General features: G+C 44.9%; 1 protein-coding gene across 6 annotated transcripts in view; it reads right to left on the bottom strand.

Annotated features, from left to right (window-relative positions):
• The window catches only part of sick (sickie), a 1048559-nt gene extending 1022351 nt beyond the window's left edge, over nucleotides 1-26208 (bottom strand). For 2 of the 6 annotated variants that reach the window (XM_070523272.1, XM_070523274.1), the window contains exon 1: nucleotides 26003-26203. In XM_070523272.1, the coding sequence (XP_070379373.1) occupies nucleotides 26003-26095 (93 nt within the window). In that variant the 5' untranslated portion in view covers nucleotides 26096-26203. Of the gene's footprint in view, nucleotides 1-26002 lie in introns of all 6 variants that reach the window. The other 4 variants (XM_070523273.1, XM_070523278.1, XM_070523275.1 and 1 more) reach the window with 3 other exon arrangements.
• Nucleotides 26209-26523: the final 315 nt, after the last annotated feature.

Below are 26523 nucleotides of genomic sequence, written 5' to 3'. Positions count from 1 at the left end.
CATCAGAAGCCCGGCTGTAAAGAAGAAGCCATTAGCACGTCGAAAGCAAACACGGCCAAAAGCGGGACAATTTCAGAGGCCAAAAGGCGGAGACGCGCGGCCCTCCAAGACATCAATCACCGGCCGTGCCGCGCTTGGCCAGCACAAAAGGGAGGCAGGATAGTGCAGGGGCTGTAATGCCGGGTCAAGACGCCTTAATGCCTAGTTTCTCTCAAGCGAGGGGGGGAGGGTGTTTTGAGGGGGGGGGGGTCTCGTTTGTGTGTATATATTGCTATATGAAGGTATATAAAGAAAACAGTGCTACGAGACTGCTCTTTCTTTTCTTTCCTCCTTTCTCTTTCGCCGTCGTTTTGGTTAGAGAACGGAGCGTTAGTTTCGTCTCTTTGTGTTTCGTAACGCTGTGCGCGTTAAGCGACACGCTGTATCGCTCTCCAAACGCTTCACCTCGAAGCATTTGAATATGTGCGATAAGTGGGAGCTTTTCTTGTGACTGCTGGAATTAGAGAGTAAGAAATAGGTAATAATTTAATAAATCATTGCGAAAACCAAACAACAACATAATGGTGAGCGGCGACAACAGTAATTATTTGTTATATGATTAAGAAAAGTTATTGCAGAGATACAGCTAGCGCGCTCTAGCCTCCAACCGTGTACAGGGCAGGAGCAAATTTGTGGGAACATTGTCAACCTATGCATGCGCCATGGGGAACCAGCGCCTGCCAGGAAGGTGCTACGGCAGTCCGAATGTGCAGTTGAACTGTGCTCACACCGGTAAGAGCTACCCACGATTGTATCAACGGTGTTTTACCCACATATGGCCAAGCTACGGCCACGGCCGTGCGGTTTGCTCCTCCTATGTAGCTTACAGCACGGCTGCGTCCAGTCCTGTCACGTGCTGGACACATGTGCTTCGAGATCAGCGGCAAATTTGCGGACGCGAAATCGCAGCGTGTAAAGTAAAAAAAAGGAACTGCTACGGCACCACAGCTGGCACGAGAACTTTCAGCTCCGAATGCACTATATACAAAAGCAACTTGTGATGCGAAAATTCGGCCCGCGTGGCATCCATATGAAAGGAGCTTTCTTCCGTCGTAAAATGGCACAGTCCTTGAACAAGACGGTACGAGCGACGCCGAGTTGTTCTTGTTTTGTTGTTTATTTGTTTCGTCCTGCGAGCTCTTGGGCGAATGTGCGGCGGACATAACGACGACCGTGGAGCGGAAGACCCGCGAGCGAGGCGGCCGCAATCTGCATTGAAATGTGATTACCGCTTGACACTTAGGGAAAGTGCGGCTCAACCTCTGCAGCATCCGAGCGTGGACGGGGAAAAAAACATTGCCATCGATTTTGCGATTTCACACACCAGTGGGCGCTGCGAGCAACGTGTTAGCAAATTAAGGCCATTGCTCGCGTTGTTGTTTTGACGCTTCAGATGCTTTATAATGGGAAAGCGCGAAGTGCGGCTAGTTGAAGTGCGCCGGGAATCGTCGATAAAGCACGGAGTTGGGAGGCCAGAAATGAAAAACAACAGAACAAGAAGGAAAGGTAAAGAGGCATAACATAAGGCCACTGCTTATGTTTATAGTTATGTCTTATTTTGTTTTTGTTGTTGGTCAAAGAAACAGGTAAAAATGCTAAGCACACATAAATGTTAATTCAGCTTTTTATAAGTGAGGAACTATGAACAATGAAGTCCATTCTGTGAGAAATAGGGTGTAAGATGCCAAGAATGTCTTTAATGTGAACTTGCAAGTACCTACGTGGGGTGACTAATAAAGATTGCTGATAACAGTGCACAAAAAAAAGAAAAGAAAGGGTTTGAGAAATATTTTTAAACGTACAGTGGTCATATGTAGTTGTTGAGCCACTGCTGTAGTTTCGTGACAATTAAAGAGACAAGCGTCAATCCGACATGCGGTTAATAAAAATTGCGAATAGGAGGAATTCGAAAACGTAGGTGAGCCTGGTGATATCGGGACGGACGCGACGTGGAACGACGTGGAATGGAAAAGGCTAGCTCGTTTTTGCTCGGTCTCAGGAATCAGATAATTAATGCATTCAGTGGCCAGTATAGCATTACCCCAAGTCCACCTCAGCAAAAAATATGTGCTCATGGGCTTCGGTAGTTACCTGTCAAGTTGTCTGTCCCCTCGAGTACCTGGCATTCGCAAGTTCATACTTGTGCCTGGAAATTAATTGATTCGCTTGTTAAGGCGGACACTCTTCCAAACTTTGCTGAATGTGGTTGCTGCTGATGTCTCGCCACGAACAGTTCAAACGTGATAGACCGCAACACTCACATCACGAATCCGCTTACACGTAGCGCCATCTTTGCCACGCCGGAAGATGTCCCGACGGCCGGCTATGTTCTCTACAGAATTACGCAGTGAAATGGTGCCTGAAATCCTCACTGTGAACGAGTACCAATGAAACACTACCCAAATATCCTCAATGTGACAAATGTGCGCCTTGGAGCGCAATTTTACTTTAAGAAAGCGGAGTATTTAAGCTTTCTTTCCTGCTCGGTCAGCTTCTTGACGTGCTGGATGTGAGGGACCAGAGATGGCGTACAAATAGACGGCGCGATGAAAACGTCGGCCGATCCCGGAGCCAATGCTGTGCGCGATCTCGTGGCTCCCATGGGTCACGTGGTAGAGGTGTTGCTGATTTGCCGCGCCTGCACGTAGTCACTGCGCCTTAAATTCGCTGCCACATGGTGAATAGCTGCTTTAGAGCATTTAATTAACCGCGCCACGTGAGCATCTCTTGCTATAGATTCAAAAATGCGTGTTGGATTCGCACAACTTTTATTATTGTTTCACGCCGAGCAAAAAGTAAGTGGATATCACACGTGGTAGAGATTGAGCTTTTAATATATTATTGGACCGAATCGCTTGCATTGAAGGAGCGCGCTGAATTTGGCAATCGGTCTGAATATATTGATGACAGGCGCTTAGCAAATCAAGTCATGATTCCACTGAAGTACAAACATCTACTTTGGGTAAATAGGAGACGCATCGAAAGCAAATAAATGGGGTAAACCTCCAAACGATTGAGTTAATGAAGTATAGCCAAAATAGACTTATTATTGAAGTTTATGGGTGCAAGACGACGAGTGCCCATCTTATGTGTGTTTGTCCTCGTCTCATCCAGTCGATGGTGCTTTCATAGAAATGTTGCTCCCGCAAGTACGATGTGTGATCTTAGATGCGGACATTCGAACTGCGCAATCCGTACTCATGCCTTTCCTTATTCTCAAACAATACCTCTCACCAAACGCGCTCTCCCACATATCGAACGGCATCGACGGGTACCAGGTCCCTCCGCGACGAAGCGCATCGCGTGGTTGGAACAAACGCACACGCGTACACACGACCGCCCGCGCTCTCAAGGGGCTGCAGGCGCCGACAGCCGTGAATAACTGTTTGTTGTTTCAGCGCGTCACCGAGAGATCGGAGAAAAAGGGCTGAATAAGCGCCGTCCATCGGTCGCTAAAGCACGAGAAAAAAAAAAAGGAAGGACGGTGAAGGAAAGGAGGGAGAGAACCCCTTTCGAATGGACGCCGTGGTCCCATCAGTGTATAGCGAGCGAGCGCTTCGTGTTTATAGGGGACCACCTCGGAAGCGGCGAAGGGGCGGAAATGCGCTCTCATTACGGCAAAGTGCGCCTACCCTCTCTCTCATTTACTCTCTCTCCCTCCATCTGCCATGCGCGCATCAACAACCCACGTGCATTGCTTCCTGCCTTGTTTACTTCGTTCTTTATGCGCTTCTCCGTCCGTATATACCGATTCTCCATCGGCACACGCGGTCCAGGACTCCCTCCTGGGTTCGTGCCGCGCCCTCAGCCTCTCCTGTGCGCTGTGGGGGCGAGTGATCGGGGTCGGCGGAGTTCGAACGCGCTCTAGAGACAGATTCCGCTAATAAGGCCTTCTATGCGGAAGAGGCCCGCGACGTCGTGCGGTGAGACACTGTTTCGCCGTTGTTCTGTCGAACGTATCTCAACCGTGCGACAAGTGGTGTGACGTTCACGTTGGCGGCATGCTTTCCTGTATTGTTGCCAGCACACGCGGATTAATCGCATCCTTCTCATTCTTCGATATTAAACAACAAAAGTGGGATGTTTCGGTACTGAAAGGGCTGTCTAGCCCATAAGCCATAGATAAGGAGAACGACAAAGAAAGGCAAAAAAAATTACAAGACACTGAAATGTATATTACAAAAACGAAACGTCAGAACGTTACCACAGAACGTAAGTGGATCACGGAGGGGACAATAGGCAAAAGAAGTTATAAGAGAAGAACCACACAACGATGAACAGGCCATGACAACGTAGATATCGGAAAGTGCACGCAAACTACGTGAAGTTCACAAGAAACTTGTCAAGTACAAATAAATTCAGCCGAGCCTTCAGAGTTAAGCTCTTTGTCGGGGCACCACCACACGCCAAGCCCTTTTTCCGCAGTAAAAGGGTGCCCATCTAACGTGTTCAGACGACTGCAAAGGATGTGCCTAATGTTGTACGCACTCAATATGGCAGTGTTAAACAGAGGCTTCCATAGCACTATGGTGCGGGTACTAATATTACGTCTTCTTTTTTTTTTCTATGTGATGCAAGAATTGAGATGTATACGCTGATGGGAAGACTCGACAGCGGGATACGCCATCAGAAGTACAGAAGGCTCTGCGTTGTTCAGGAGGCATAGTTGGAGCTAAAGTACCAGTCAGTATAGTTGCGGCTTTGTGTTTTTATTCTCTTGTAGTGAAGGAAACCGTGATGAATAAACTACAATAATGACTTTGACTTCTGCCACTCTTCTCTTAATAAATATAATCATCACAGTTGAGCAGTTACTTCAATTTTCATTTCTCATTTCTGCTTTTCCCGCGTCGTTTATCCGTGCATTCTACTGTCACGCTCTTTACGTAGACTATCGCAGTTTGTTGTAGTTCTTTTGTATAACTGCGTTTCTTATGTACTCGCTGTCTGCGTCAATAGCAAAATTGTATCATGTTTCATGTTTTCTTATATGCCGTCTATCCGTTCTGCAGGGTAAGGGTGGAAGGGCCAATGTTTGGCAGATGATTTCTGCCTTTAGTCTTGTCATGTGAGATCACTTTTGTTTCTAAAACAATCCAAATTAAATAAATAATGCTGCATACAAAGTATTGCATAATGTTTTATGCGTATTCCACCTGTCTGATAAATACGCGCTGTCCTTGAGCATTTTCTGTTGGTCCGTCCCCTTGATTGTTTTCGTCTACACCTGCTTATGTAATACTTCAAATCACGTAAGCTGTACTGTACTGATTACTTCAAATAATTTCTACAAATATTTCAAACTTATTTCTCGTTCTATTTGAGCTCGCTTTCTTACTTATTCTCTCTTTTTTGTCTCTCTCTCTCGCTCTACCAATGCAGGCCGATAGAGACGACTAAACCGACTGGGCGACAGCTTTTGCGCAGGGTTTCCAGAACGCTCCAACCACAGGAAGCCAAATTGGCCTCCGCAGTAACCCAAATGTAGCCAAAAGCGAAACTTTTGGGCAGCCCAAAAGTAGTCAAAAAGCTTTGTCTTTTTGCGAAGCCATTTCTTAAAAGGGTGATTGGTAAGAATAGTACATACGATGCATAGTGATTTAAGTTTCGGGAAGAATACCTACATATTAATTTTTCCACGCATGACCACGCATGACCTCCGCGCACATCGTAACGGAAGCCATGCGGCACGGAAAACGGATGCTGAACGAGCGCGAGAAGTGCAGAAACGCAGGCACGCCGGCAAATTCATGATAAGGCAAATGCGGACTTCATTTCAAGTGCACTATTTTATTTTTCCCAGAACACCGAAAAATCACGAAAAGAACAACACACAAATGGCACCGCGCAATAAATGCGCTAAGCAATGGCATGCATTAAGGCATTCAGTATTATTACTAGCTTACAGCTCATGATAATTTCGCTTAACACCACACAATGCACTAAGCGAAAAACTACACATAAGTGCAAGACTAATACACTAGATGGCGGTTGGTACAAAATCTAGTACGATATATAGACAATAAAAAGTATGCTATCATTAAGCATCACAAGCTTATTGCGAAGTGGAAATGCTTGGTCCGTACGAAATGTCAAAGCTCAAACGCGACAAGAATTCTTGGCCCGGTTTAAAATCCTTGCAGCAGCCTCCGTTCCTGGCCAGGCCAAACTTCAGGTAGAAGGGCGCTACCAATGTCTCATTTGACATTCTATTTCGAAGGTCGGTTTTAATGAGCTAGACATGGCTGAACACTCGTTCGAAGGCGGCATTTGATACGGATAGTGATAACAAAGACAGGAGGATTTCGAGTTGTGTAGGAAACGGATGGCTGCGGTGGCTGCCGGGCAACGGAGGAGGATGTGTTCTACGTTGGCGTTGGAGCAGGGCAACTTGGGCAGGAAGGGTCCGAGAGAATCGCCACGTATGTGCCATGCAGCAGGCAAAAGATTCGGCAAATTTCGGTTAGGTTCAGCTGGGTGTTATCCCTCCGTTCGGGGGCCGAGGTCACCCGCGGTGCACCGTCGACAGGAGCTAAAAGCATCTCATGTTTAAAACGTAGGACGCCGAAAGCTCACATGTGGAGACAAGAAGAGGCTATGTTCGCTGGCGTGCGGGTAGCGTTAGTTCGCGTATGGAGACGTGTTTCCTGAGGCCAGCTTTTTTAATTAAAACTATCAAAAGGCTGCGATCCTTCACCTTTTGACATGCATTTGTGTTCTCTAACACGCAACTTGCAAATTTTGATTTTGTAGCAGACGCACACAATTTCTTTATCCTGCTGTCGTCTGCATCTTGATTCCAGCGTGCTCTTAATTTGTGTCTAACTAGTTTAACATTTCTTTACACAAGAAGAAGATGTAGCCAAAAAATAGCCACATAGCCAAAAGGAAAATTCTGACGCGAACTCGGACAAAAAGTAGCCCAATTTGGCTAGTAATTGCCCAATCTGGCAACCCTGCTTTTGCAGCGTTTTCTAGTGCTTGCATCAACTAGACACGATCATGGAAGGCGTCCCCTGAGAAAGAGTATGTTTACTGATGCTGAATCAGTTATTTGATTATGTAAAGTTGGTTAAATAGGGACGTTAGAACCCGGGAACAATCGTGAAAGCATATTTGGTCCTTACATCCAGCGCAATTAGCGAAAGAACGTCTTCAGAAAAGCTGTAATCGTTGCTTTTGTCTACTTGTGAAATGTCATGTTTTTATGTGCCAATGTGTAAGTATTTTGTCGATGTCTTGTTATGAGCTACTGCGTGTTAAAGGTGTTGTGCAGTTCCTTGTATACTGATACAGTTCCTGCTTTGCGTTCATTGTTATGTATAGGCTGTTACATGTGTGTGTGTTTTCTTTTCGCGTATGTAGACCGACAAATATTTTTGTATCGACCCGTGCAGTGTATAAGCTTCAGTTTCCGTTTTGTTTCTTTTAGGGGCACTGTGCTACGGGTATTACCCCAGGTGCGGGGTTAGATGCCTCGTAATGAGACGGCAGTGTCTATAATTAAAAAAAAAAAAACGTCTGAACTCATCTCAGGATGACTGTCGAAGGTTACGCTGTTAGCACTCGAGAAATGTAGGGACACACCGTGTTCCTGAAATCGCGTTTATTCAACATGTGTGGTGACAATTCTTAGACTTTCGTTGATTCAGCTTTATGCAGCATACTTCGATGTCGCCACGCATTGCTGTGGCACTCGCTTGGACGAAGTCGCCTGTGAGCATGGTGGCACGACGAGGACCGTATGACGCCAGCGCAGGGACGACGATGAAATACAAGGAAAGAATGATGCCAATGGAGCCACAAAGGCGGTATGACAACTGCGGCACGACGATAAGCAGATGTCGGTTCTCAAAAGATGACCACGGCATAACGACGACAGCGGGGCGCCAACGACAAGGCGACAATGAGAAGACGACGAGTGTACGCTGGCGTGAAAACGACAGTAGGACGGCAGCCCGAACGACGAAGGTGAAATGACGACAATCACAAGACCATGACGGCATGTCGATGACGTTATCACAACGACTGGATGATAGCGACTGTCAGGCGACAACGCAGTGACGTCCATGGCTTGACAACAGCGCCATAATCACGATTGAAGGACGAGATCATGACTGGTGTTATGTACAAAGAAGAAACGGAATCAATAGATCGCAGAAGGCAGTATGACGATGACGGCATTATGAGGATGGTCAGACCTCACGAAGTGATGACGATGGTAAAACGACAGAGTGACGATGACTGACGACCACGACATGAAGAAAGTGGTATCTCGAAGTCAGAATGACGACTAGGGTATGATAATGAATGTATGATGACGATGGTATCAGGGCAATGGGATCACAACTGTATTGCGACAATGGCGTTATGACGACTGTATCCTCAAACCTGTGTGATGACGATGGCACGACCTCGACCGCATGACAACGACGGTGTGACAACGGATGCATGATGGCGACTGTCTGACGACAACGGCGCATCACAAAGACAACATAATCGCGAATAAATGGCGACAGTATGATTACAATAGAATGTCTAAGACTGACGTCGATGAAACGATGAAGGCGGTATGATGACGAAGGCGTGGCGACATTGGTATGACGAAAATGGCATAACGACAACTGTTTGTCATGACGATGGCGTGACGACGCCGCCATGACGAGAGTCAGGTGAGAAAGTTGGAATGACGACGATGCAATGACCATGACGGCATTACGACCATGAGCACATACCTTGTCGCCCAAGCTAGTAGAAAAATTGTTCCACTCGGTCTACCTATGAGGCACATACATACATACATACATACATACATACATACATACATACATACATACATACATACATACATACATACATACATACATACATACATACATACATACATACATACATACATACATACATACATACATCAATAAACTTTATTTCCATTGGAATAGGAGGAGTACGGGACTAAGAGCTTGAGCAGCTTGACGAGGTCCCCACCCCTTTCAGTTGGCAAAACAGCAGGATGACGGTCAGTCATGCACAAAAGAATTCAAATAAATCAACGAATATTACATAACCTCCAGCAACAACAAAATATTTGTAACAAAGCGCCAAAAAAATACAACCCAAATGCGTTGGCTTGAAATGGCATGAACATGAAATACAGCGACCAACAAGTAGAGGGAAAAAATATGAAAGAATGTACTATTCATGAAAATAAATGGACTGGGCGAAACGTTTAATGAGAGAACTTTTATCACACGATGGATCAAAATCTCCATGGTTTAATGGCTTCAGAAGGGACGGTAGCTTGTAGGACAAAGATTGGGCATCATAAGAAGTTCTAGGGGTGGGTACAGTCCACATTTCTTTCCCTGGTTGAACGAACACTTTTGTATTTGCTTTTAACTTAGATTAATTATGGTATTGGTACTATACTTAAGACAAGCTTTATAACACATCAGCCTCTAATTATATAAACATACATGCACAGTGGCTCGAGCGATGAAAATTAGGCCATTGGGCCGGCGTTAGAGAATATATATATATATATATATATATATATATATATATATATATAGAGAGAGAGAGAGAGAGAGAGAGAGATAGATAGATAGATAGATAGATAGATAGATAGATAGATAGATAGATAGATAGATAGATAGATAGATAGATAGATAGATGATAAAGAGAAGCTCAAGACAGCTGAAATAGGCCAGAAATGCAAATAGCGTTAAACACAACAAACAAACAAACAGAAACAAAGAAAGAAATGCATAATAACACTAGTTGGGCATGGCTGAGGTACTTTCCGGCTTCTCTCAACAACTGTATCGCGGTTTATCCAACGAGCTCGCACGAGTTAAATGGAGAAAGTATACAAGGATTAGCGGATGGCCGAGCCGCTTTGATTAGTTGCACGCCCAGTTCCTTTCTCTTGTTTTCTCTCTCTCTTCCACTTCACTGGGGCGTGGAGGGAACGGTACGATGAGAGACAGGCATAAACGCACGGCAACAATGCATCGTGCTAGGATCCCTAAACCTTTCTAAGTGGGTCTGAAGGCCAGACAACACACAAATCTCAAACGCAGCCTAATTACCGGCATCAAAACACGAGAAGTGCATTCTATATTGTTGTTTTTGAGATGCAGCTCTTGATCGAGGTTGCCTGAACGCCTGGCTTCTGTCCAGGGCCCAATAATAATGTCGGGGGAGCGTTGACGCGCGGTCAGGGCTGCCCGCGCGTCCGATGAAAGCTTAATTAAAGCACTTGCTAATGAACGCACAAAAAGCGAACCCTGTATGCTCGCGTAGTGGCGTGTTGCGGGGTTTGCACGACCGCTGCAGACAGCCGCTGCACGAGCTAGCTGTCTAGCGATGATTGAGATTTTTGCTGAGGTCAAGTTAATTAAACACCGCCTGCGCATTCGGTTCCCTTTCTTTTGCTTGTCTACATATGCAAATGCATCGTACAGATCAGCAACCTGTCCCTAAGTGGTAGTAATTTGCGTGCCCTAACGCGCGATACCGGAATCTTGCCAATGCTGAATATGCTTTAGATGCCTCTCTATGGCACATCTCAAGTAACACCTCTTGGTTCGTGCTAGGATGTATAATTTTAGGCGCAGTGGCAATCTTGTCTTGGGCGAAGCACAGCGGCAAGGTTTTAGTCAGAGCCGCGCTGGAGTTCGAGCTGAAGTGCATCCGCGCTTTTAAATTTATCATCCAGGCTTTATTGAGCAATCGCTCAGGGATTTGAATGAAGGCTGTTACATTTGAAAGATAAGGAAAAACATGTAGTGATCCATTTCATTAAAATCGTGAAGTACGCTTACAGAAGGTTTTAGACAAGGAAATGAGCGAAACTGTAAAGAGAGGGAGAGGTAGAGAAACAGCGACAAAGAAGGAAAGGCTGCAAGGTTAACCTGATAGTCGCCTGGTTTGACTACGCTGCACGAGGCAAAGGTGATGATGGACTAAAGGAAATAAGGAAAAATTAAAATGAGGGATACAGTTCGTGTGCTCAGTAGTTAACATACTGTGTGTATAAGCGTCTTCTCATGTCGGTTGATCTTAAGAAAGTGAAGTAAGTGCACGTAATTTTCTGGGTTAGCGATGGGTGAGGCCATCGACCCAGGATATAAGCCTCCGTAAAGGGTCCACCATTCTGGCGGCTGAGCGCGGTCCTTTCCGAATTGTAGTCGACATCCACTTCATAACAAACACAAAGCAGACACACAAGACAGAGCACGCGCACACACAGACGCTGTTGTGTATGTGTCTTCGTGGCTCTTACGACCGGGTTCCGGACTGTCGTGCTTGAAAACAGACTGCGGTGTCTTCGAATTTTATTTTCAGAAAGGGAATTCATGTAGTACTGCGCAATGAGAAGCACCAAAATGACTAAGTAGAAGGCAGGAATGTGAAAGAAAGAAATAATGAGAGAACTACACGAGAAATAGTTCAGGCTGCCAATATGCCGCGATGAGGGGATGTGTGGGCACATGTGCCATAAATTGGCCCTCACCGACAAATAGGTCGGTTATTTGATCACATACAGTCTCGAAAAAGCAGAGGTTCCACGTAGTGTGACGAGGTGACAGCGTTGACATTGTACTTTTAATTTGGTTGCCTGTTCCGCGAAGAAACACAGTTGCGAGTCTGAGTTGTCCGTGTTGTTTCTTGTTTCTGTCCATGTTTAACCTATCGCTGTAAGTACATTCCACAAGACTGCCGTTTAACGCATGGTTATCAATCTAGTGTGCTTAATATTGCGACGCAGCGTTCATAGAAGGCAAGGTTTACCTGTGTGTGCTCCCGTGGCATCCGGGAACGCTTTCTATTCCTCTCTTTTATATTCGTAAGGAAGTTTTCCCGCAAGCGTATTGTTTATCCGCGATGGTATAGATCTATTTTATAAGTGTTACAAAGCAACATAATTTTATTTTGTGTGGCTTGGTATGTGTCACATTCCACTTACTGAGCACGACGACACGCATTTAGTTCCCGTCAGCTGCAGCGGCTGCATCTCGACAGCGGCGGAATGGACAAAACAATTGCACAAACCATCGGCTATGGTTGCGACTGTAAGCGAGTAGCCGAACGCTTCAAGCTAGCTATTCGCTTTATTAACGTAATAGTGCACTTACGATATATACATATATTGCAATGTCTGATGCTTAGGCATCATTTCTTCTTTCATTGAATGATTATTCAGAGAACAAAGCCGCTAAGCAGTACACCTCTGGCGCTAGAGTGTGGGTATAAAGAGCCCGCGCGTCTACAAGGGAGAAGACAGTCCGCGCTCGGCAAAAACACGCACCGCAACGCGAGCGCCAGCGTCCTTCACGTCTACCAACCTTCGACCACGAATCTCCGACCAGCCCACCACAATAACGGGCAAAAAATCCAAAGAGAGCCATTGGCTTAAAACAGCGCTCATTGGCCGTACTTTGAGTGCAGCATAATGAAGCAGAGGTGGCCAGAAATAACCAGGAGCCCATGACTACGTAGCATCCCTCATCCTTGGCGAGATGCTTCGAGACGTCAAAATATGTAGGGACGCGAAATTTGAGCCCTACTTCTTAAGGCGAAAGCATGATATGCACCATGAAGTGAAAAATGCATCGTCCGTTGTTATCATCCGATGGTATCAAAACCCATGTGACCACTCGATGACGCCACGTTCCCGGCGCTGGACCTCCTGCGGCTGGCACTGCGAAATCCCATGGCGGACAAGCACGGAGGCCTACAACAAAAAAAAAAAAGAAAAGAAAAACGACGTGGCCCCCTTCAACATTTGGATTAAGCTGGATAAAAGCGGATTAAGGTGGCGTAAAGTGGATTGTGATGGATTATGATGGATTAAGGTGGGTGAAGGTTGGTACAAATCAAAGCAAGGTGGACTACAATGAATTAAGGTCCCTATATGACCTTCTATCACTGTTGCGATCGGACTCAGCGACCGTAGCTGCCGCGCTGACTTAATCAGGTTGAAAAATCAAAGAATTCTGAACTTTATTTTTTCAGGTAGCCGTCGCACAGGGCCTCAGTTTCTGGATAGCGCCCAAAAATGAATAAGTTCAGCACTTTTTATATACGACCTAATTTCTCGGTCTTCTCGGAAACACGCCCCCCCCCCCCCCCATCGCCAGTTGATTGCTCAATTGACAGCTTTTGGCAGCACGGCCATAGCGTGCACACACAGTGGCTGCGCTGCCAAAATCTTAGTATACGTTACAGTGGTACCTGGCACCACAATACTGCCACAACAGTTTTGGCTGATTTGAGTTTCCTTTCTCAAGTTCGAAGCCCTAGGCGCGCGCTTTAAGCTATAGTCGCAATCAAAGGTATCGTAATAAATTCTTTGTTTCGCTCTCGCGGAAAAGAGTCACGATGGAATAATTACTGGGTTGACGGCTATTCATTAAAGCAACGAAAGCAAATAAAATTACCCCTTTAAAAGCGAAAATTTAGTGCGGGTTTACTCTTTCTTACGTTGTTGGGCAGCTTTGCTCAATGTTCATTGTTCATTGATCAACTACAGTAGCCGCGATTCGTTCGACCTCTGCTACATCTACTGACTTTTCTATGGCAAGGGTTTCCTCTATGACATATTCAAGAGGTGTTGTGGGCGGCCCACGCGTCTTCACATGCACTTTTTCTTACGGACTACGATTAACTTCACCGGAACTAAACTGCGACAACAGCGGTGCGCACGTACATAATTGAATACGTTATCGCTATTGGCAGAACTTGCCCAACCGACCGAACAAAGTACAGGGTAAGTCGGCGCCAACAAACGATCGGGAAACACTTTCCTACACGCCGGGAAGACGGCGTTGCACAATACGACCTGAAACATTGGTCTGTTATCTGTTTGGAAGCGCGGCGCAAACCTATCATTAGGCCATCTATAATACAACAATTTATCTGCAGGCTCAAAGAACGGGTGGGCCGAGACGGCAACACACCGGGGTCCATTAGCTACGCGTCGAAGAGCGGTTTGAAAGCCCGTCGACAGATGGCGCGGAGCGCTGTTAGCATGTTTGGGGAGAGCCCCGGCAAATGTCGATGAACAGGGCTGTTCTAACGTGCTCCCAAATACCGCTAAGCGCTCTTTCTGTCTCATTTTTTTTATGCATCCCGCTCTCATCGGAATATGATAGCCGCAGGCAGGAGTTCAAAGCGCGACCTCTCGCTGATGTGTCGGATGGCATACTCACTAGTCGTGACAACCATTATGATGAGGCGTATCAGGCGCCTATCAGGCGCTTAAGGAGTACTAACAGAAAAATTGTATCCCGCACTGATGTTGTTCTTCTTTTGGGGGTGGGGGGGGGGGTAGGTGTCGGATCTTTATATTTACCTTACGGAGCCTCATTTCCGCGATAGCCCCACAAACATTTCATTACAGCACCTTTTACTGCGACATATCGAAAACGCATGGCGAGTGCCGCGTGGCTTCGGACTTGAAAAAAAGAGAGTTTTGATGTCACCGAAAGCGGATGTGGCGGTCACGCGGCATCACCAATGACTCAAGAGCGCGCCAGTCAGCCCCATGTCTCCTCTTTTCGCCACCGCATTGTCACACTGCCTTTCATTCACGATGTCTGCTTGCAGCATTGGCGGCTACCCAACAACCTTATACTCGTGTGTCACCACCGGCACGCGTATATAATCGAACTGACCATGCACTTCAAGTGTCACAAATGCAAGCTCGCGCTGTTGCATTCTCCTCCTAGATTTTTTTTCGCATGAAGCATAAGAAAGGAAATGCCTTTCCCATCAAATCCATGATCTGTTCATGTTGGCCGAAAAATGTAACTGATCTTTTTTTTTCACTGACTGGCATTATGTAGCAATACTACAATCAATCTCTTTTTCATCATATCTCCTAAAAAGGTACCTGAGGAAATAAAATGATGTGATGTTGCGGTGAATGATGGCCATACATGATCGTGTCGTCAAAAGCGGCCGAAGTGACACTTCCATTTGAGCAAGTCTCCTGCATACGCAGGGGGATTCGCTCTCACATCTTGTTCCTTCAAGTGCTGAATGGACTCGGCGTTCAGAAGCGCAGTCGTAGTGTGTGTGCGTAAAGGTCAGGTGGGTGTTCTAGTACCACGGGGAGGTCACATCAGGTCTCGGTGATGTCAATGATCTCAATTTTCACGTTCAAAGCTGCGCTCCACTTGAGGAGTGTTTTAATCTGCTCGCAAAAAAAGGTAACGTAACTGATTATGTGTACCGTTTTCAAGAAACTGAAGTTCTAAAGCCTAATTACTGGATCGATAGCTATCCCATCAAGAAGTAAAAGGCGGGCAATTTTCTTTCGCACTACTCCTTTATCCGTGACCGTTACGAGGTTACCTCAGATAACGGCAGACAAGAAATGTCCGTTATTATCCGTTGTTTAAGGCAAGGTTTAGAGGACCAATTCATGGAAGTCTGCGGCGATAAGTGTCAGCTTCATGCTCAGGAAGTGGGAACGTTACATAGCAGCTCACCCTCTCCAGTACTTGGTGGCCTACCATGTGTTTAGTTCACATTAAATTCCACCAACGAAAACAAACAGGTGAACTTGAACTCACTGTCCGATTATGAGCATATTCACGATCTATCGCCATTCAAGGTCATTACTTACCCAAGGCCACGTCAAGGTGAGGCCAGTGTCTGTTAGAAAGTCACGAAGGGCGTTGAAAACATCCCGGCAGGCCTTACACTTGCAGATGTTTTTATTCCCATTCGAGAAGCTTACATTACTATACATTAAAGGACACCGTCCAGTAGCGGCTTCAGGAGCACTGGATTGTGATCCTCGAGTTGGAAACAGGGTATATATTTGCGGGTAATTAAGACGGAGTGTGAAGAGATGCAACTATTTCATACCCAGGCTGGGTGACATGCTGGACTTTTAACCAAATTCTTGTAAAATTACATTAAAGCAAGAACGCGAAGTTCCCGCTTTTGATCCTGTGCGTGTCCATCACGCGATCGGCGATGCAAGATCAGGAAAGTTGGAACAGAAACCTTTCCGATGCGATAAACCCGCGAGCACTCAACTTCGATTTTCTCTTTTCTCGTCGCGTTTTCGAGGCAAAGAAAAATCATACAGGACAGGGAGGGTAAATTGTTACTACTGTGCCATGGGGCATGACAAGATGGGCTTCTCTAGGAAAAAGTACATATATATATATATATATATATATATATATTTACCCCACCCCCGGCAGCTAAGACAAAATCCGCTCCCCGCCCCTCTCATCACAATAACGAAGATGATCACGAAGGAAGCGCCGACTTGCAACCATGCCCTGGCGCGTTCGAGTTATTTATAGCGTCATCCAGTGCGAGCGTTTCTGTGGCGTGAGCGTCCGAACCCAATGTGGGATGGAGTCACGCGAATCGATATTCCTCGAACAGCGAAGGAAATAAGGCAAGCTAAGGTCTGGTGCGAGGCTGTGCCCCAGAGCACGCGTACATCGTTCTCGCAAAGCATGCTTTAGACAGATAGAGAGAGAGGGAGAGCAGCTATCAGGAAAGACTGCATCAGCGAAACAGTAAGAAAATGCCAAAGAAAGAAGCAAAGCGAAGCAGTAGTGAATAGGAATTCTATTATCATTGAAATGTCGATGCTCCCCTCACGTCTTCGTTATTCAAAGGCCACCCTCCCGACGATAGCGTACGTCGGCGTACTCCAAGCTGGCGACGAATGAAATCGCGTTTCACCGGCATATTTTCGCAATCAACTCACACTCCGGTCTTTTCAGCGCGAATGTGAACTAAAAGAAAGTCAGGAATGAAAGCGGTTAGAGCAGGACCTTTCACTTCTCTAATAGTGAATCTCGAAGATTGCCTCTTAGCTTTCGTATAGTGTCTCTTTGTCCGCGTGGTTTGGTAGGTATTGCATAGCTATACAGCCCTGAAATGAGAGATGCCATTATCCGGAAGAATGTTAACAACTTATTTTGCCGACGTTTGCTCAACGTGTCGACGTCAGATGAGGTCCCAATGTTACCTTAAAATAATAGTTGGGGGCGTTACACGAATGAAGCTGCCCTTAAGAATTAAATTCCTTCTGTTCTCAACGTTTGCCCTGAAGTATATATATATATATATATATATATATATATATATATATATATATATATATATATATATGTGTGTGTATATATATATATGACGAGAAGAAAGGGGGCTTAACCGAGGGGCACGATCTTTATCAGTCATACCATAAGGAGCCAACAAACACTGACACCAAGGACAACAAGGGGAAATTACTTGTGCTGAATAAATGAAATAAAGAAACGATAAATTAATGGAAATTTAAGTGGATGAAAAAACAATTTCCCACCTGCGGCAAGTTCTAAGCGCGTGGTGTGACCAGGTATTGCCTCTCATGTTCCACTTGTGCATCACCTGGTATCCGTCAGAAATTTACCATTTGTACTGTTACCGCCCCTACTTCACTAAATACTTTGTTCTTCCAGCTATTATATTTTGCCTGCGTAAAATTCCTTTGTCTCCATTACAAAAATGTTTGTTCATAAATTGCATTTCGAAAACATGCCTCTGAGGAAATTCGTACATTCAAGAAACATTCTAGTGTTTTGTGTCGTTCAATAATTTTCGTCTGTTAGATGCATCCTAAACTACTGAGCATTAAGGTATAACATGCAGAGATGCCAATCTACTGTGCGATTTACTTCAGCGAACGCTTCAAAAGACTTTTTATTTACATTCCCATTCAGTCGATATCTGGCGCCAAATAGTATTTCCCCTTTGATACGTCTCTGTTCGATGTATTGCATAACCTGTAGGGCATAGGCATGTTGGAGCGAGACGCCCAACGCATCATTTCTACAGCAGCTCATTTCACTCAAATGATCGTGCAACTGAAGCACCAGGGCGACCCAATTGAATTTCATCTAGAGTTGTATTCTAATACAGGTAAGGTGTTCCTTCTTAGCCCCTTTACAATGTTTATTGTGAAGCTTCACGGTTGCTAGAACAGCACGTCACAATAGGATAGGAATAGGAACTTTGTGATGCTCTTTCTATGGTGTCTGCGTCACTGTGAAACTGGAAATGACCTGTTAGCTCGTTTGTCGATGTTGGTGCCTTTGTGCGAGTAATTTGTGCCTTCTGCATCGTTATCCTTCGAACACTGTCAACCTGGCAGGGACGTGACTTGACCGTTTTTGCGAGAGCTAAAGCTCACAACAAATTTCTTGCATCAAAGCCTCTTTATGTGTTGCGGGTTTTTAGTTGCTCTATTGTACATTGCCAGGCATTTCGAAGAATATTTGCATGTTTTATTTTAAATCCACTGGGGGTGGCCATAAAAAGATGTATTTTCATTCCAGCTGTGAAGCGAGGTCTAAGTTTTGTGCATTTGTTTAAGGGACAATGGGTGATGGGGTCCGTGATGCATTTCACGCATGACTTAATGCTTGTACCTGTCGTTTTGTGCATTTCAGTTTCATCTGAGAATTGTGAGCTTAATGGCCAAAGGTGGGGAGTACTAAGTACCCCAAACAAACGCTTTGCAAAGTTGTACGTATTCGAACACGCTCTGCGTTAGACCTCCATTTTCTTTTTGTCACCACAAGCCTTGCTCAAGAACGCCATTACTGGTATGCTTAAAGAAAATTTATACAACTGTTTTATATTTCACGGTCTGATTAAATTGGCTGTACATGTACACAATCGATAAAACGACGTTAAATGGTGCACTTGTGTGTGGCCTTTTCCCTGTACTGAACGGTGTACTTATCCATACTTGGACAAGACGTATATTTTTTCATGTCCGTAGTCTCTGTACTTCGTGAGTGTACAGCGCGAAGGTTAAGCGTGGATGAGACAAGTGACAATCGAAACGTGCAGACTACCGACTGAAGTTCGTTATCAATGAATATCGCCTGTATATCGTCAGCTGTGAAAACGCTTTTCTTGAAGCCACACACTACCACTTTGCGAGAAAAAAAATCGTGAAATCGTCAAAAAATGAGTATATGTGCCCTGGAACGTAAATGCAAGGCTTTTCACCCAACCTGACACTATACAAGAGCGCTTCGTACTTTGTAGTGTGAGTTTTCTTTCTTTTTGTTCCATTGGGGGTTGGGATGTGCTACAAGCAGTGATCAATAAAAAACTGTCCATCACGCTTTATGGTATATAGGTGCTCCCATTCAAAACGACCATGAATATTACGCCACACGATTTGTTTATGTTACCGAGACTATATTTGTTAAGCGGGAGCTGCATGATGTACCCCGCTCGACAAGGTATGCCTTACAAGGGTGCTCAATTGTCCAGCTTGGTTAACAGCTCGGGTCACGTTGCAGAGATGCTCCAGCTTATGGGCGCTTCTGTCCGTTTGCCCGAGTTAGCATTTCTCATTGGATCATTAGGCATTTAGTACAAGTATCTTTTTATTCTTGTGTGTGTTTCTGCCGGTGTAATGTAAATATTGTTCACCCTACGTTGCTGAAAGTGTTTACGCACAATAAGGAAAAGGAAAACTAGCTCAGTGATAAGCACCTGCGCTTACAGGTTGTACATTTTCTGACGGTCATGACTTCAAGCTTCAGAGGCGGTGGCTAGCAATTTTTTTCTTTACTATATACTTTCGCATTTCGGCACTATGGAAATGAAGCCGCCGTCGCTGAGATCGATCCAGCTAATTCAGCAGCGCTACGTCATAACCAGTACACTACTATCGCTGGTCCACAGGAAGGCCAAAACCAGTATCGATCTTTTAGGGGTTAGGACAGCACTTAATATAGAGTCTACATGACGTGCATGCAACAACGGAACGAAACTCGAAGTTCTAGAGTTTGGTTAGCCGCGTGTGCCGCAGAAGCCGGTCGAAGACCTATCCGGATACGAATCGAACGTATACCGTCTCTGAATATAACGGCGACCCGGAAATACGAGAGGTGCATTGAATTATTGCGACAGGCTGGCATAGATCGATGAAAGTGACACGCTTTCAAAGTTGCGCACACACTTAGACTCATTGTTTTTAGAAAGCAGAGATGAATTCATGCGGATGGTGGAGTTTGCGCTTACTTGTACACGTGACAGCAGGCACGCACTCCCTGAAGACGGGCGCAAGCATTCGGGTTAGACAGCGTCGCGCCAAACCATACGTTATGTGCCGGTTCACAAGACTATGCGATGCACCACCGTGTAGAATTCGTGAAAACGCACCTCGGAGAATAACAATGAAAGTACGTCAATATTGCTAGCAGACAGACATTGCTTATTTATAAAAGGACGTTCGTCGATACATGGTACGCCACTCGCTTGCACGTTTCTTTTTTTTAGCTAGGCAGGCTTGTCTTGTTTCATCGCGACAGGGAAGGAAGTTGGGTAAATCCGCTGAAATTGGAAAAAGAGCACGCAGGACACTATTAAAGTTACAGAACTTTCAAAGTACCGTAGACGTGTTTCCATGCTGGCCTGCCAACCTTCTCTCGGTCCCTCTTCACAATATTAGCCCTTTCCTCGGGCATTTCTTACGCATACTATTGCAACCACGGGTCCGTGTCCGTAGGTTTTTCAACTACCGATGCTAAAAGCCTCACACCAGACCGCCAAAGTTACTGTGTGATTCGGGAACACCTGTTAGACACCGCTTTGTGATATGCTAGGAGCAAAATAACGTCATAAAATTTGTTCAGCCATTGAAAGAAGTAGGCATGCTTGTGCGTGCTTAATCCTTAAAACGTCTTGTCAACTTTCTTGAAAATTTAGTGTTGCCATAATCGGTCCTCCGGGGCTCAGAGGAATTGTTGGATTCGCTGATCTGCGCAGATAAATTCGTCGTAATTTTGACAATTACTCAAGTTAAAGAGGCATAAATAAGTGATCAATGCCCACTAAACTGCCACTTATGAAATTTAAGGTAAAAAAAAAGCTACAATACAGATGCGAATAGATGTGAAGGTTCTGCCTGAGGTAAACTTCGCCTGAGGTGCAGTATTCCCTGAGACACAGTACTTGGTTATGTGAAACGATAAATAAGTGATTATGGAATAAATACTGCAGAAGTGTGTTCTCAGATATCGCTTAATAATAGGCCTACTTGTTAAATAGTCAGCCTGCTCAAGCATGTAGCCCTCTTTTTCCTTCTTTTTTATATTATACCCTTTTGTCATTGTATATAGTAGCAAAAAAATTCCTTTCCATGTCTTGGCTATTCTTCTGGCCTTTTCTTTTCAGCGCAAAAGCAAGAATGATTTAGTATTGTAAATACATTTGAGGTGTACTCCTTAGAAATTGCCCAGCACTATACGTTGGCGTGTTTTTTTTTTTGTAAATCTACATAGTTCGACAGCAATTCCTGCTTACATTAGCGCTCTGTTAAATGTCAAACACCACCTACGTAACTTTAAACCAGCAAATGATATGAAGCTCTTCGCGCGAAGTTCATGGAACTAAACATTCTATGTATAGGCTAACAGATCACAAGAAGGTAAGAGCAACATTTAAATGAAATGAGAGTACAAGATGAGCTAGTCGGTTTGTGAATACCATGTGTTCTGTCCTTTCTTGTCAGATCCGGGGAAGAGTCAATACCCGACGTTGCTGAATGCACAATAAAAAATTCAAGAAACCGTCACTTGAGCAACAGGGTTGTACAAATAAAAAAACAACGAATTAAATTCATTACCAAGTTATAAAGTGGTATCTTTAGTTATCCTTTCTTTCGTTAGTATAGGGTTTTAGTACCATGGCCCTTGAAAAACTAACCGCTTCAACAGCCTGATAAAACTAAAGATGCAGAGGAGCTTAGCCGGAAATCCTCACAAAATATTGGCCCAAATAAAAACAGCGTGCAATCTATTAGATCAGAACATCACTAATCAGAAGAGTATCTGCGACAAGACGCGGCATAATTGCGCGCATGTCGCGTCAATTTCTTTTCATTTATTGCGCCGTTTGTCATGCAACTTCACCAAGCCGCTCAACTCGCCGCGCTTGTCGTGCCGCCATCCTTCACTTAAGATTTTCAAGGGGATCTGACGATGCGCTACTGCAGCCACGGACCCTATAACGTAAAACTATTCCAATATGTTTTTATTCCAATCTCCTCACGTCGAATTTGCGTAACCGGCGACGCAAGCACCGGGCGGACACTAGCAGGGTTGTTTGAACAGACAAATCAAACGATCTCCTCGTTCATAGGAGATCACTTTTGTTTGCTTGAAAAACGAATAAATTTTCCTACACTGAGCGGCTTGTCGTATCTAATTGGCTGACAAGACGCGAGGAGAATGCTCAAGTGGAGAAGGATTCGATGGGGCGGAGCCAGTGCACTGAAAAGCGATAACCAGATGAAGAGGGTGGTGACGGCGTCTGCGATTGGTCAGCTTTTCTTACTTAGCTTGCGGTGGCTGGTCGAAAATCGTGGCGGCATGCAACAGAAGCTTAAGAATGAAGCTAAGACGGATCCTCAGTAAAGAAGAGTTGGCCGAATAACATCGTAAACGTGCCGAAAGTGCTTGAAAACGTTACGCCGCCACGCAAGAAGTTTTATTATACGCAAATAAACTTAAGCTCTCCGGCAGGTACAAGTAGCCAGCACCTGAGCTATGAGCGGCAGCCATCTTTTACTCCTTTCGGAACGAGGCAGCCTGCGGCTATTCAGAAAAAAATTCAGTTTAGTTCGCCATATTAATGCATGTTTAATGCTTACACGTCACTTTGACGCGGTGAGTTTTCGTGGTTTAGTAACGCCACGTGACAGACAGGTGTAGTGGGTGCAGCCCGAAAGCTTTTGACCAATAGCCGGGGGCCAATGGCGAAAAGCTGTCGAATCAGAAATAACCGTTTTTATTTTTTCGGTGAAATCATGCATAATCAGTGTGTGCACATCATATCAGATGGGGTGGTGTCGCAGTCTTCGTGACGTCGCGTGACAGACAGGTGAAGTGGGGGTGGTCCAAAAAAGTTGACCAATCGCGGAGGGCTGATAGCAGAAATGGAATAGAAAAGCTGAGAATATTTTTACGTTATAGCTCCGCATATCTTCTTGTTTCAAACATTAATTAAGTACACGCCATAATGGGAAATAAAGTGTGAGAACCTTCCAGCAGAAGTCATCCCAGGATGACAGTCCACATTAATACAGTTGGCATTAAAGAACTGCAGCGACAAACCCAATCGCTGAAGACACCGTTATTTACAATCTATAGTGAGTGCAAAGAGGTTAAGAATAGTAATCTCATTATTGCGTGATTACATGTACGCGCCAGAGTGCCACCACGAATCACACCGTATGTATTTTTGGACGCCACAGAGAACGTTTCGGCAAACGCGACATCCCAGCCTCAGCCACTTTTGTCCTGAAGCATAAATGCGAGTCAGCCTAGTTGGAACATATTCATCTTAAAACTTTTTGTGCGCAAACAAACAGGGACAAAGAATAGGAGCAGCACAAGGAGCACACGGCAACACTTTTGTCCTGCAGGCCCGCGAAGACCACAGTCTGTACACATTCTGACGCTAAAGCCTTTAATTTACCCGTTGCCAGCAACCTATGGTAGAGGAGAAGACCGATTCCAGCTTAATACGATCTTGTAGAATTCCAGGATAAACTTGAATAGAAGCATTACAGAAAAGATTGGGCGAAAGTGAATGGGGAGTGGGATGCTTTGAGAATGAACTTTGTTGTAAACAAGTGTGGCGAAATAGGTTTGATGGTTCATCTTGGATGACAGTAATTGAGTGCTGAATAAACAGGACGACTCAATACAATAACATTTAATTACTTTACAGAGCCGAACAAAAGTGGATTAGAATACACGTCACCGACCACGCGAACCACATTGCCGCCGCGGAGCAAGATGACAAGGTAGAGCGTACAAAGAAGAAGAACAAAAATTTAGTTACACATGGGCAAAGGTTTGAATTCTTTGTCAGACAATGTACAGAGACAATGTACAGGTTGTATTCTCAGCACCTAACAAGCTGGGTAGGTTGTATAGAGCGCCTGATCCGACTGAGAAAGTAAAGTCGCAAAAAGGTGCACAAAATAGGTTCATTGAGTGCAAATAGGGAGCCGTCTATCGCATTTCATTGCGCTGTGACCGTTGGTACATCGGGCAAACGGGACGGTGCGTGAATGAAAGGCTTAAGGAACGTAACTACAAAGTGAACGAAACGCCTTCAGATGGGTTTTCTAGCTGTTAATTGCCATCTTTGCGTATGTGTCCAGCTCTTCAATAAAACGGAGATAGTAGGAAGCAGCAAGTGTGAAATCACTCGTTTAACAACAGAGAGTGAGCAGATTTACTATCACGGTGGTTCCTGTATCAGCAGGACTCGCTCAGCGTTGCCCGACAAATAACTGAAATTCTTTGCGCATGTGTAACTAAATTTTCATTCTTGTTTGTATGTGAAATCATAAAATACGTCTTGGCTGATATCCTTGATGCCTTTTTTTTTATTGGTTACCGCGGCGTCGTGAAAGCCCCACTCAAGCTCTCGGTGAATACTGTGAACTGCGACCGTGAAAGAACAGATGAGACGCCCTATATACCTCCAGGCAGTGCCCGTCGGTTACCGGATTATTGGACAGCGCGCCAACAGGCTCAGAAACTAACCGCTCGCTGAATTTCCCGGGTGTAGTGCCTGTGCATAAGCAGTGAAGCTTTATACGTTTCTGTTTGCATTTTTTTACCCCTATAAATAATTACTCGGTATGAATCCAAGTCACGGCCGTAAGCGTCGTTTCATACATACCTACAATTCGACAATAACTTTGATAGCGTAAATAACTGAAAAAAAAAACACGAGCCGCGGATAAATCAGTGTAGTCTGCGAAATATAAATGACGCTTCGCCACGTAATAACAACAAAGAAAATCTACGCGCCAATTTAAATGGGGAATCTGACACCGTCTTTAGCATTAGAGCCGAGCAGGCACGCCAAAAAAAAACATGTTTTTCATCACACGCAGATGTATGAAAGCAAACTGAGGTCAAGACAAACCTTGCAGTGAACGAATATATATATATATATATATATATATATATATATATATATATATATATATATATATATATATATATATATATATATATATATATATATATATGTGTGTGTGTGTGCGTGTGTGTCTGTGTGTGCGTGTGTGTGTGTGTGTGTGTGTCTGTGTGTGTGTGTGTGCGTGTGCGTGCGTGTGTGTGTGTGTGTGTGTGTGTGTGTGTGTGTGTGTGTGTGTGTGTGTGTGTGCGTGTGTGTGTGTGTGTGTGTGTGTGTGTGTGTGTGTGTGTGTGTGTGTGTGTGTGTGTGCGACAGAATGCCAACTACAGCCTACGTGGCTGACAGTGCTATTCGCGTGTCATCGTGTGGCACAACTGAGATTCAAGAGAAGACAGGTACGGTGAGTTATCTGTGACTTCGAAAATAGTTTTTTCAGTTTTTTACTGGAAGCAAAATGGAAGGCATGTCATATCGCAAAAAGACGACTCACGTTTATGACAGCAAATGCTAAGTTTTCAATCGTAATCAGAACAAAAGCAGCTCCCAGAACTCTCTCACTGGTTCGTCACCAAAAGCAGCGCGAACAAGAACGAAGATGCTACCGCGTACTTTCGACGTTTCTATAGAGGATTAGTCTGCGCTCGAAACGCGTTTCGCGCAGACACAGGCGATTGAAATTCATCGCTTTTCATGTCAGCGATTCTCTGTGCTCATTATTTGCGCTAATATAAATTAATAATCAACGCGAACTGGCTAAATTTTTATTCTTTCCGATCTCTAGAATGTCACTGAACACTCAGCTAGAAACAACTTCGCAGCAGGCTGAGTACGATACGCATGAAATAATCGGCAGACATTTCCGTGCAATTCCAAAGGGAATAGATTACACCATAAGCCCTTTGTGAAATTTCAAAAAAAATAAAAGAAAGCCAAATGGTCTATTCACAACTGTCGCCGTTCTTGCATTGCTTACCTGAACGATGGAGCGCTGCTGTGGTTCTGGCGGTGGTGACGTCGATATGACGCTGACATCCTCCCGTGACACTTCCCTACGGAGGCACGCCATTGGAGCCGATGTCACGTCGAACGGTGCACAAAGATTAGCCCGGCTTATCCATCGGAAATCCGTCGCCTATTATTTTCCTTGCAGCACTAACAACAGCGAACACTCGTCATAACAACAGGGGCACCATCACGAGTGCACCGAAAGACGGTGCCACTTCAGCAGCTGTACTCACGACAACGCATTGTTCTTGCACAATTCCACGAAGCAATTCATGTTACTAGCTACTGCAAAGTGAATGTAAGAGAGAAATGAAAATGCATTCCTATATTTCGTCTCTTCCAGGAGCACACGTGACAGGGAAGGATCTCCAAGCCGCGTGAGACGGTATCACATTGCTGTAAAAATAAAAAAAAAAGCACAGATATTTTGCAGAAGTGCGTCCAACGCGGAGTCGATCAAAGTGCCAGAGTGACCGAGAACAGCCGTGT

Source organism: Dermacentor albipictus, chromosome 8, assembly GCF_038994185.2.
Source record: "Dermacentor albipictus isolate Rhodes 1998 colony chromosome 8, USDA_Dalb.pri_finalv2, whole genome shotgun sequence".
Classification (NCBI taxonomy): Eukaryota; Metazoa; Arthropoda; class Arachnida; order Ixodida; family Ixodidae; genus Dermacentor; species Dermacentor albipictus.
This window is presented reverse-complemented; position numbering and strand designations above follow the sequence as displayed.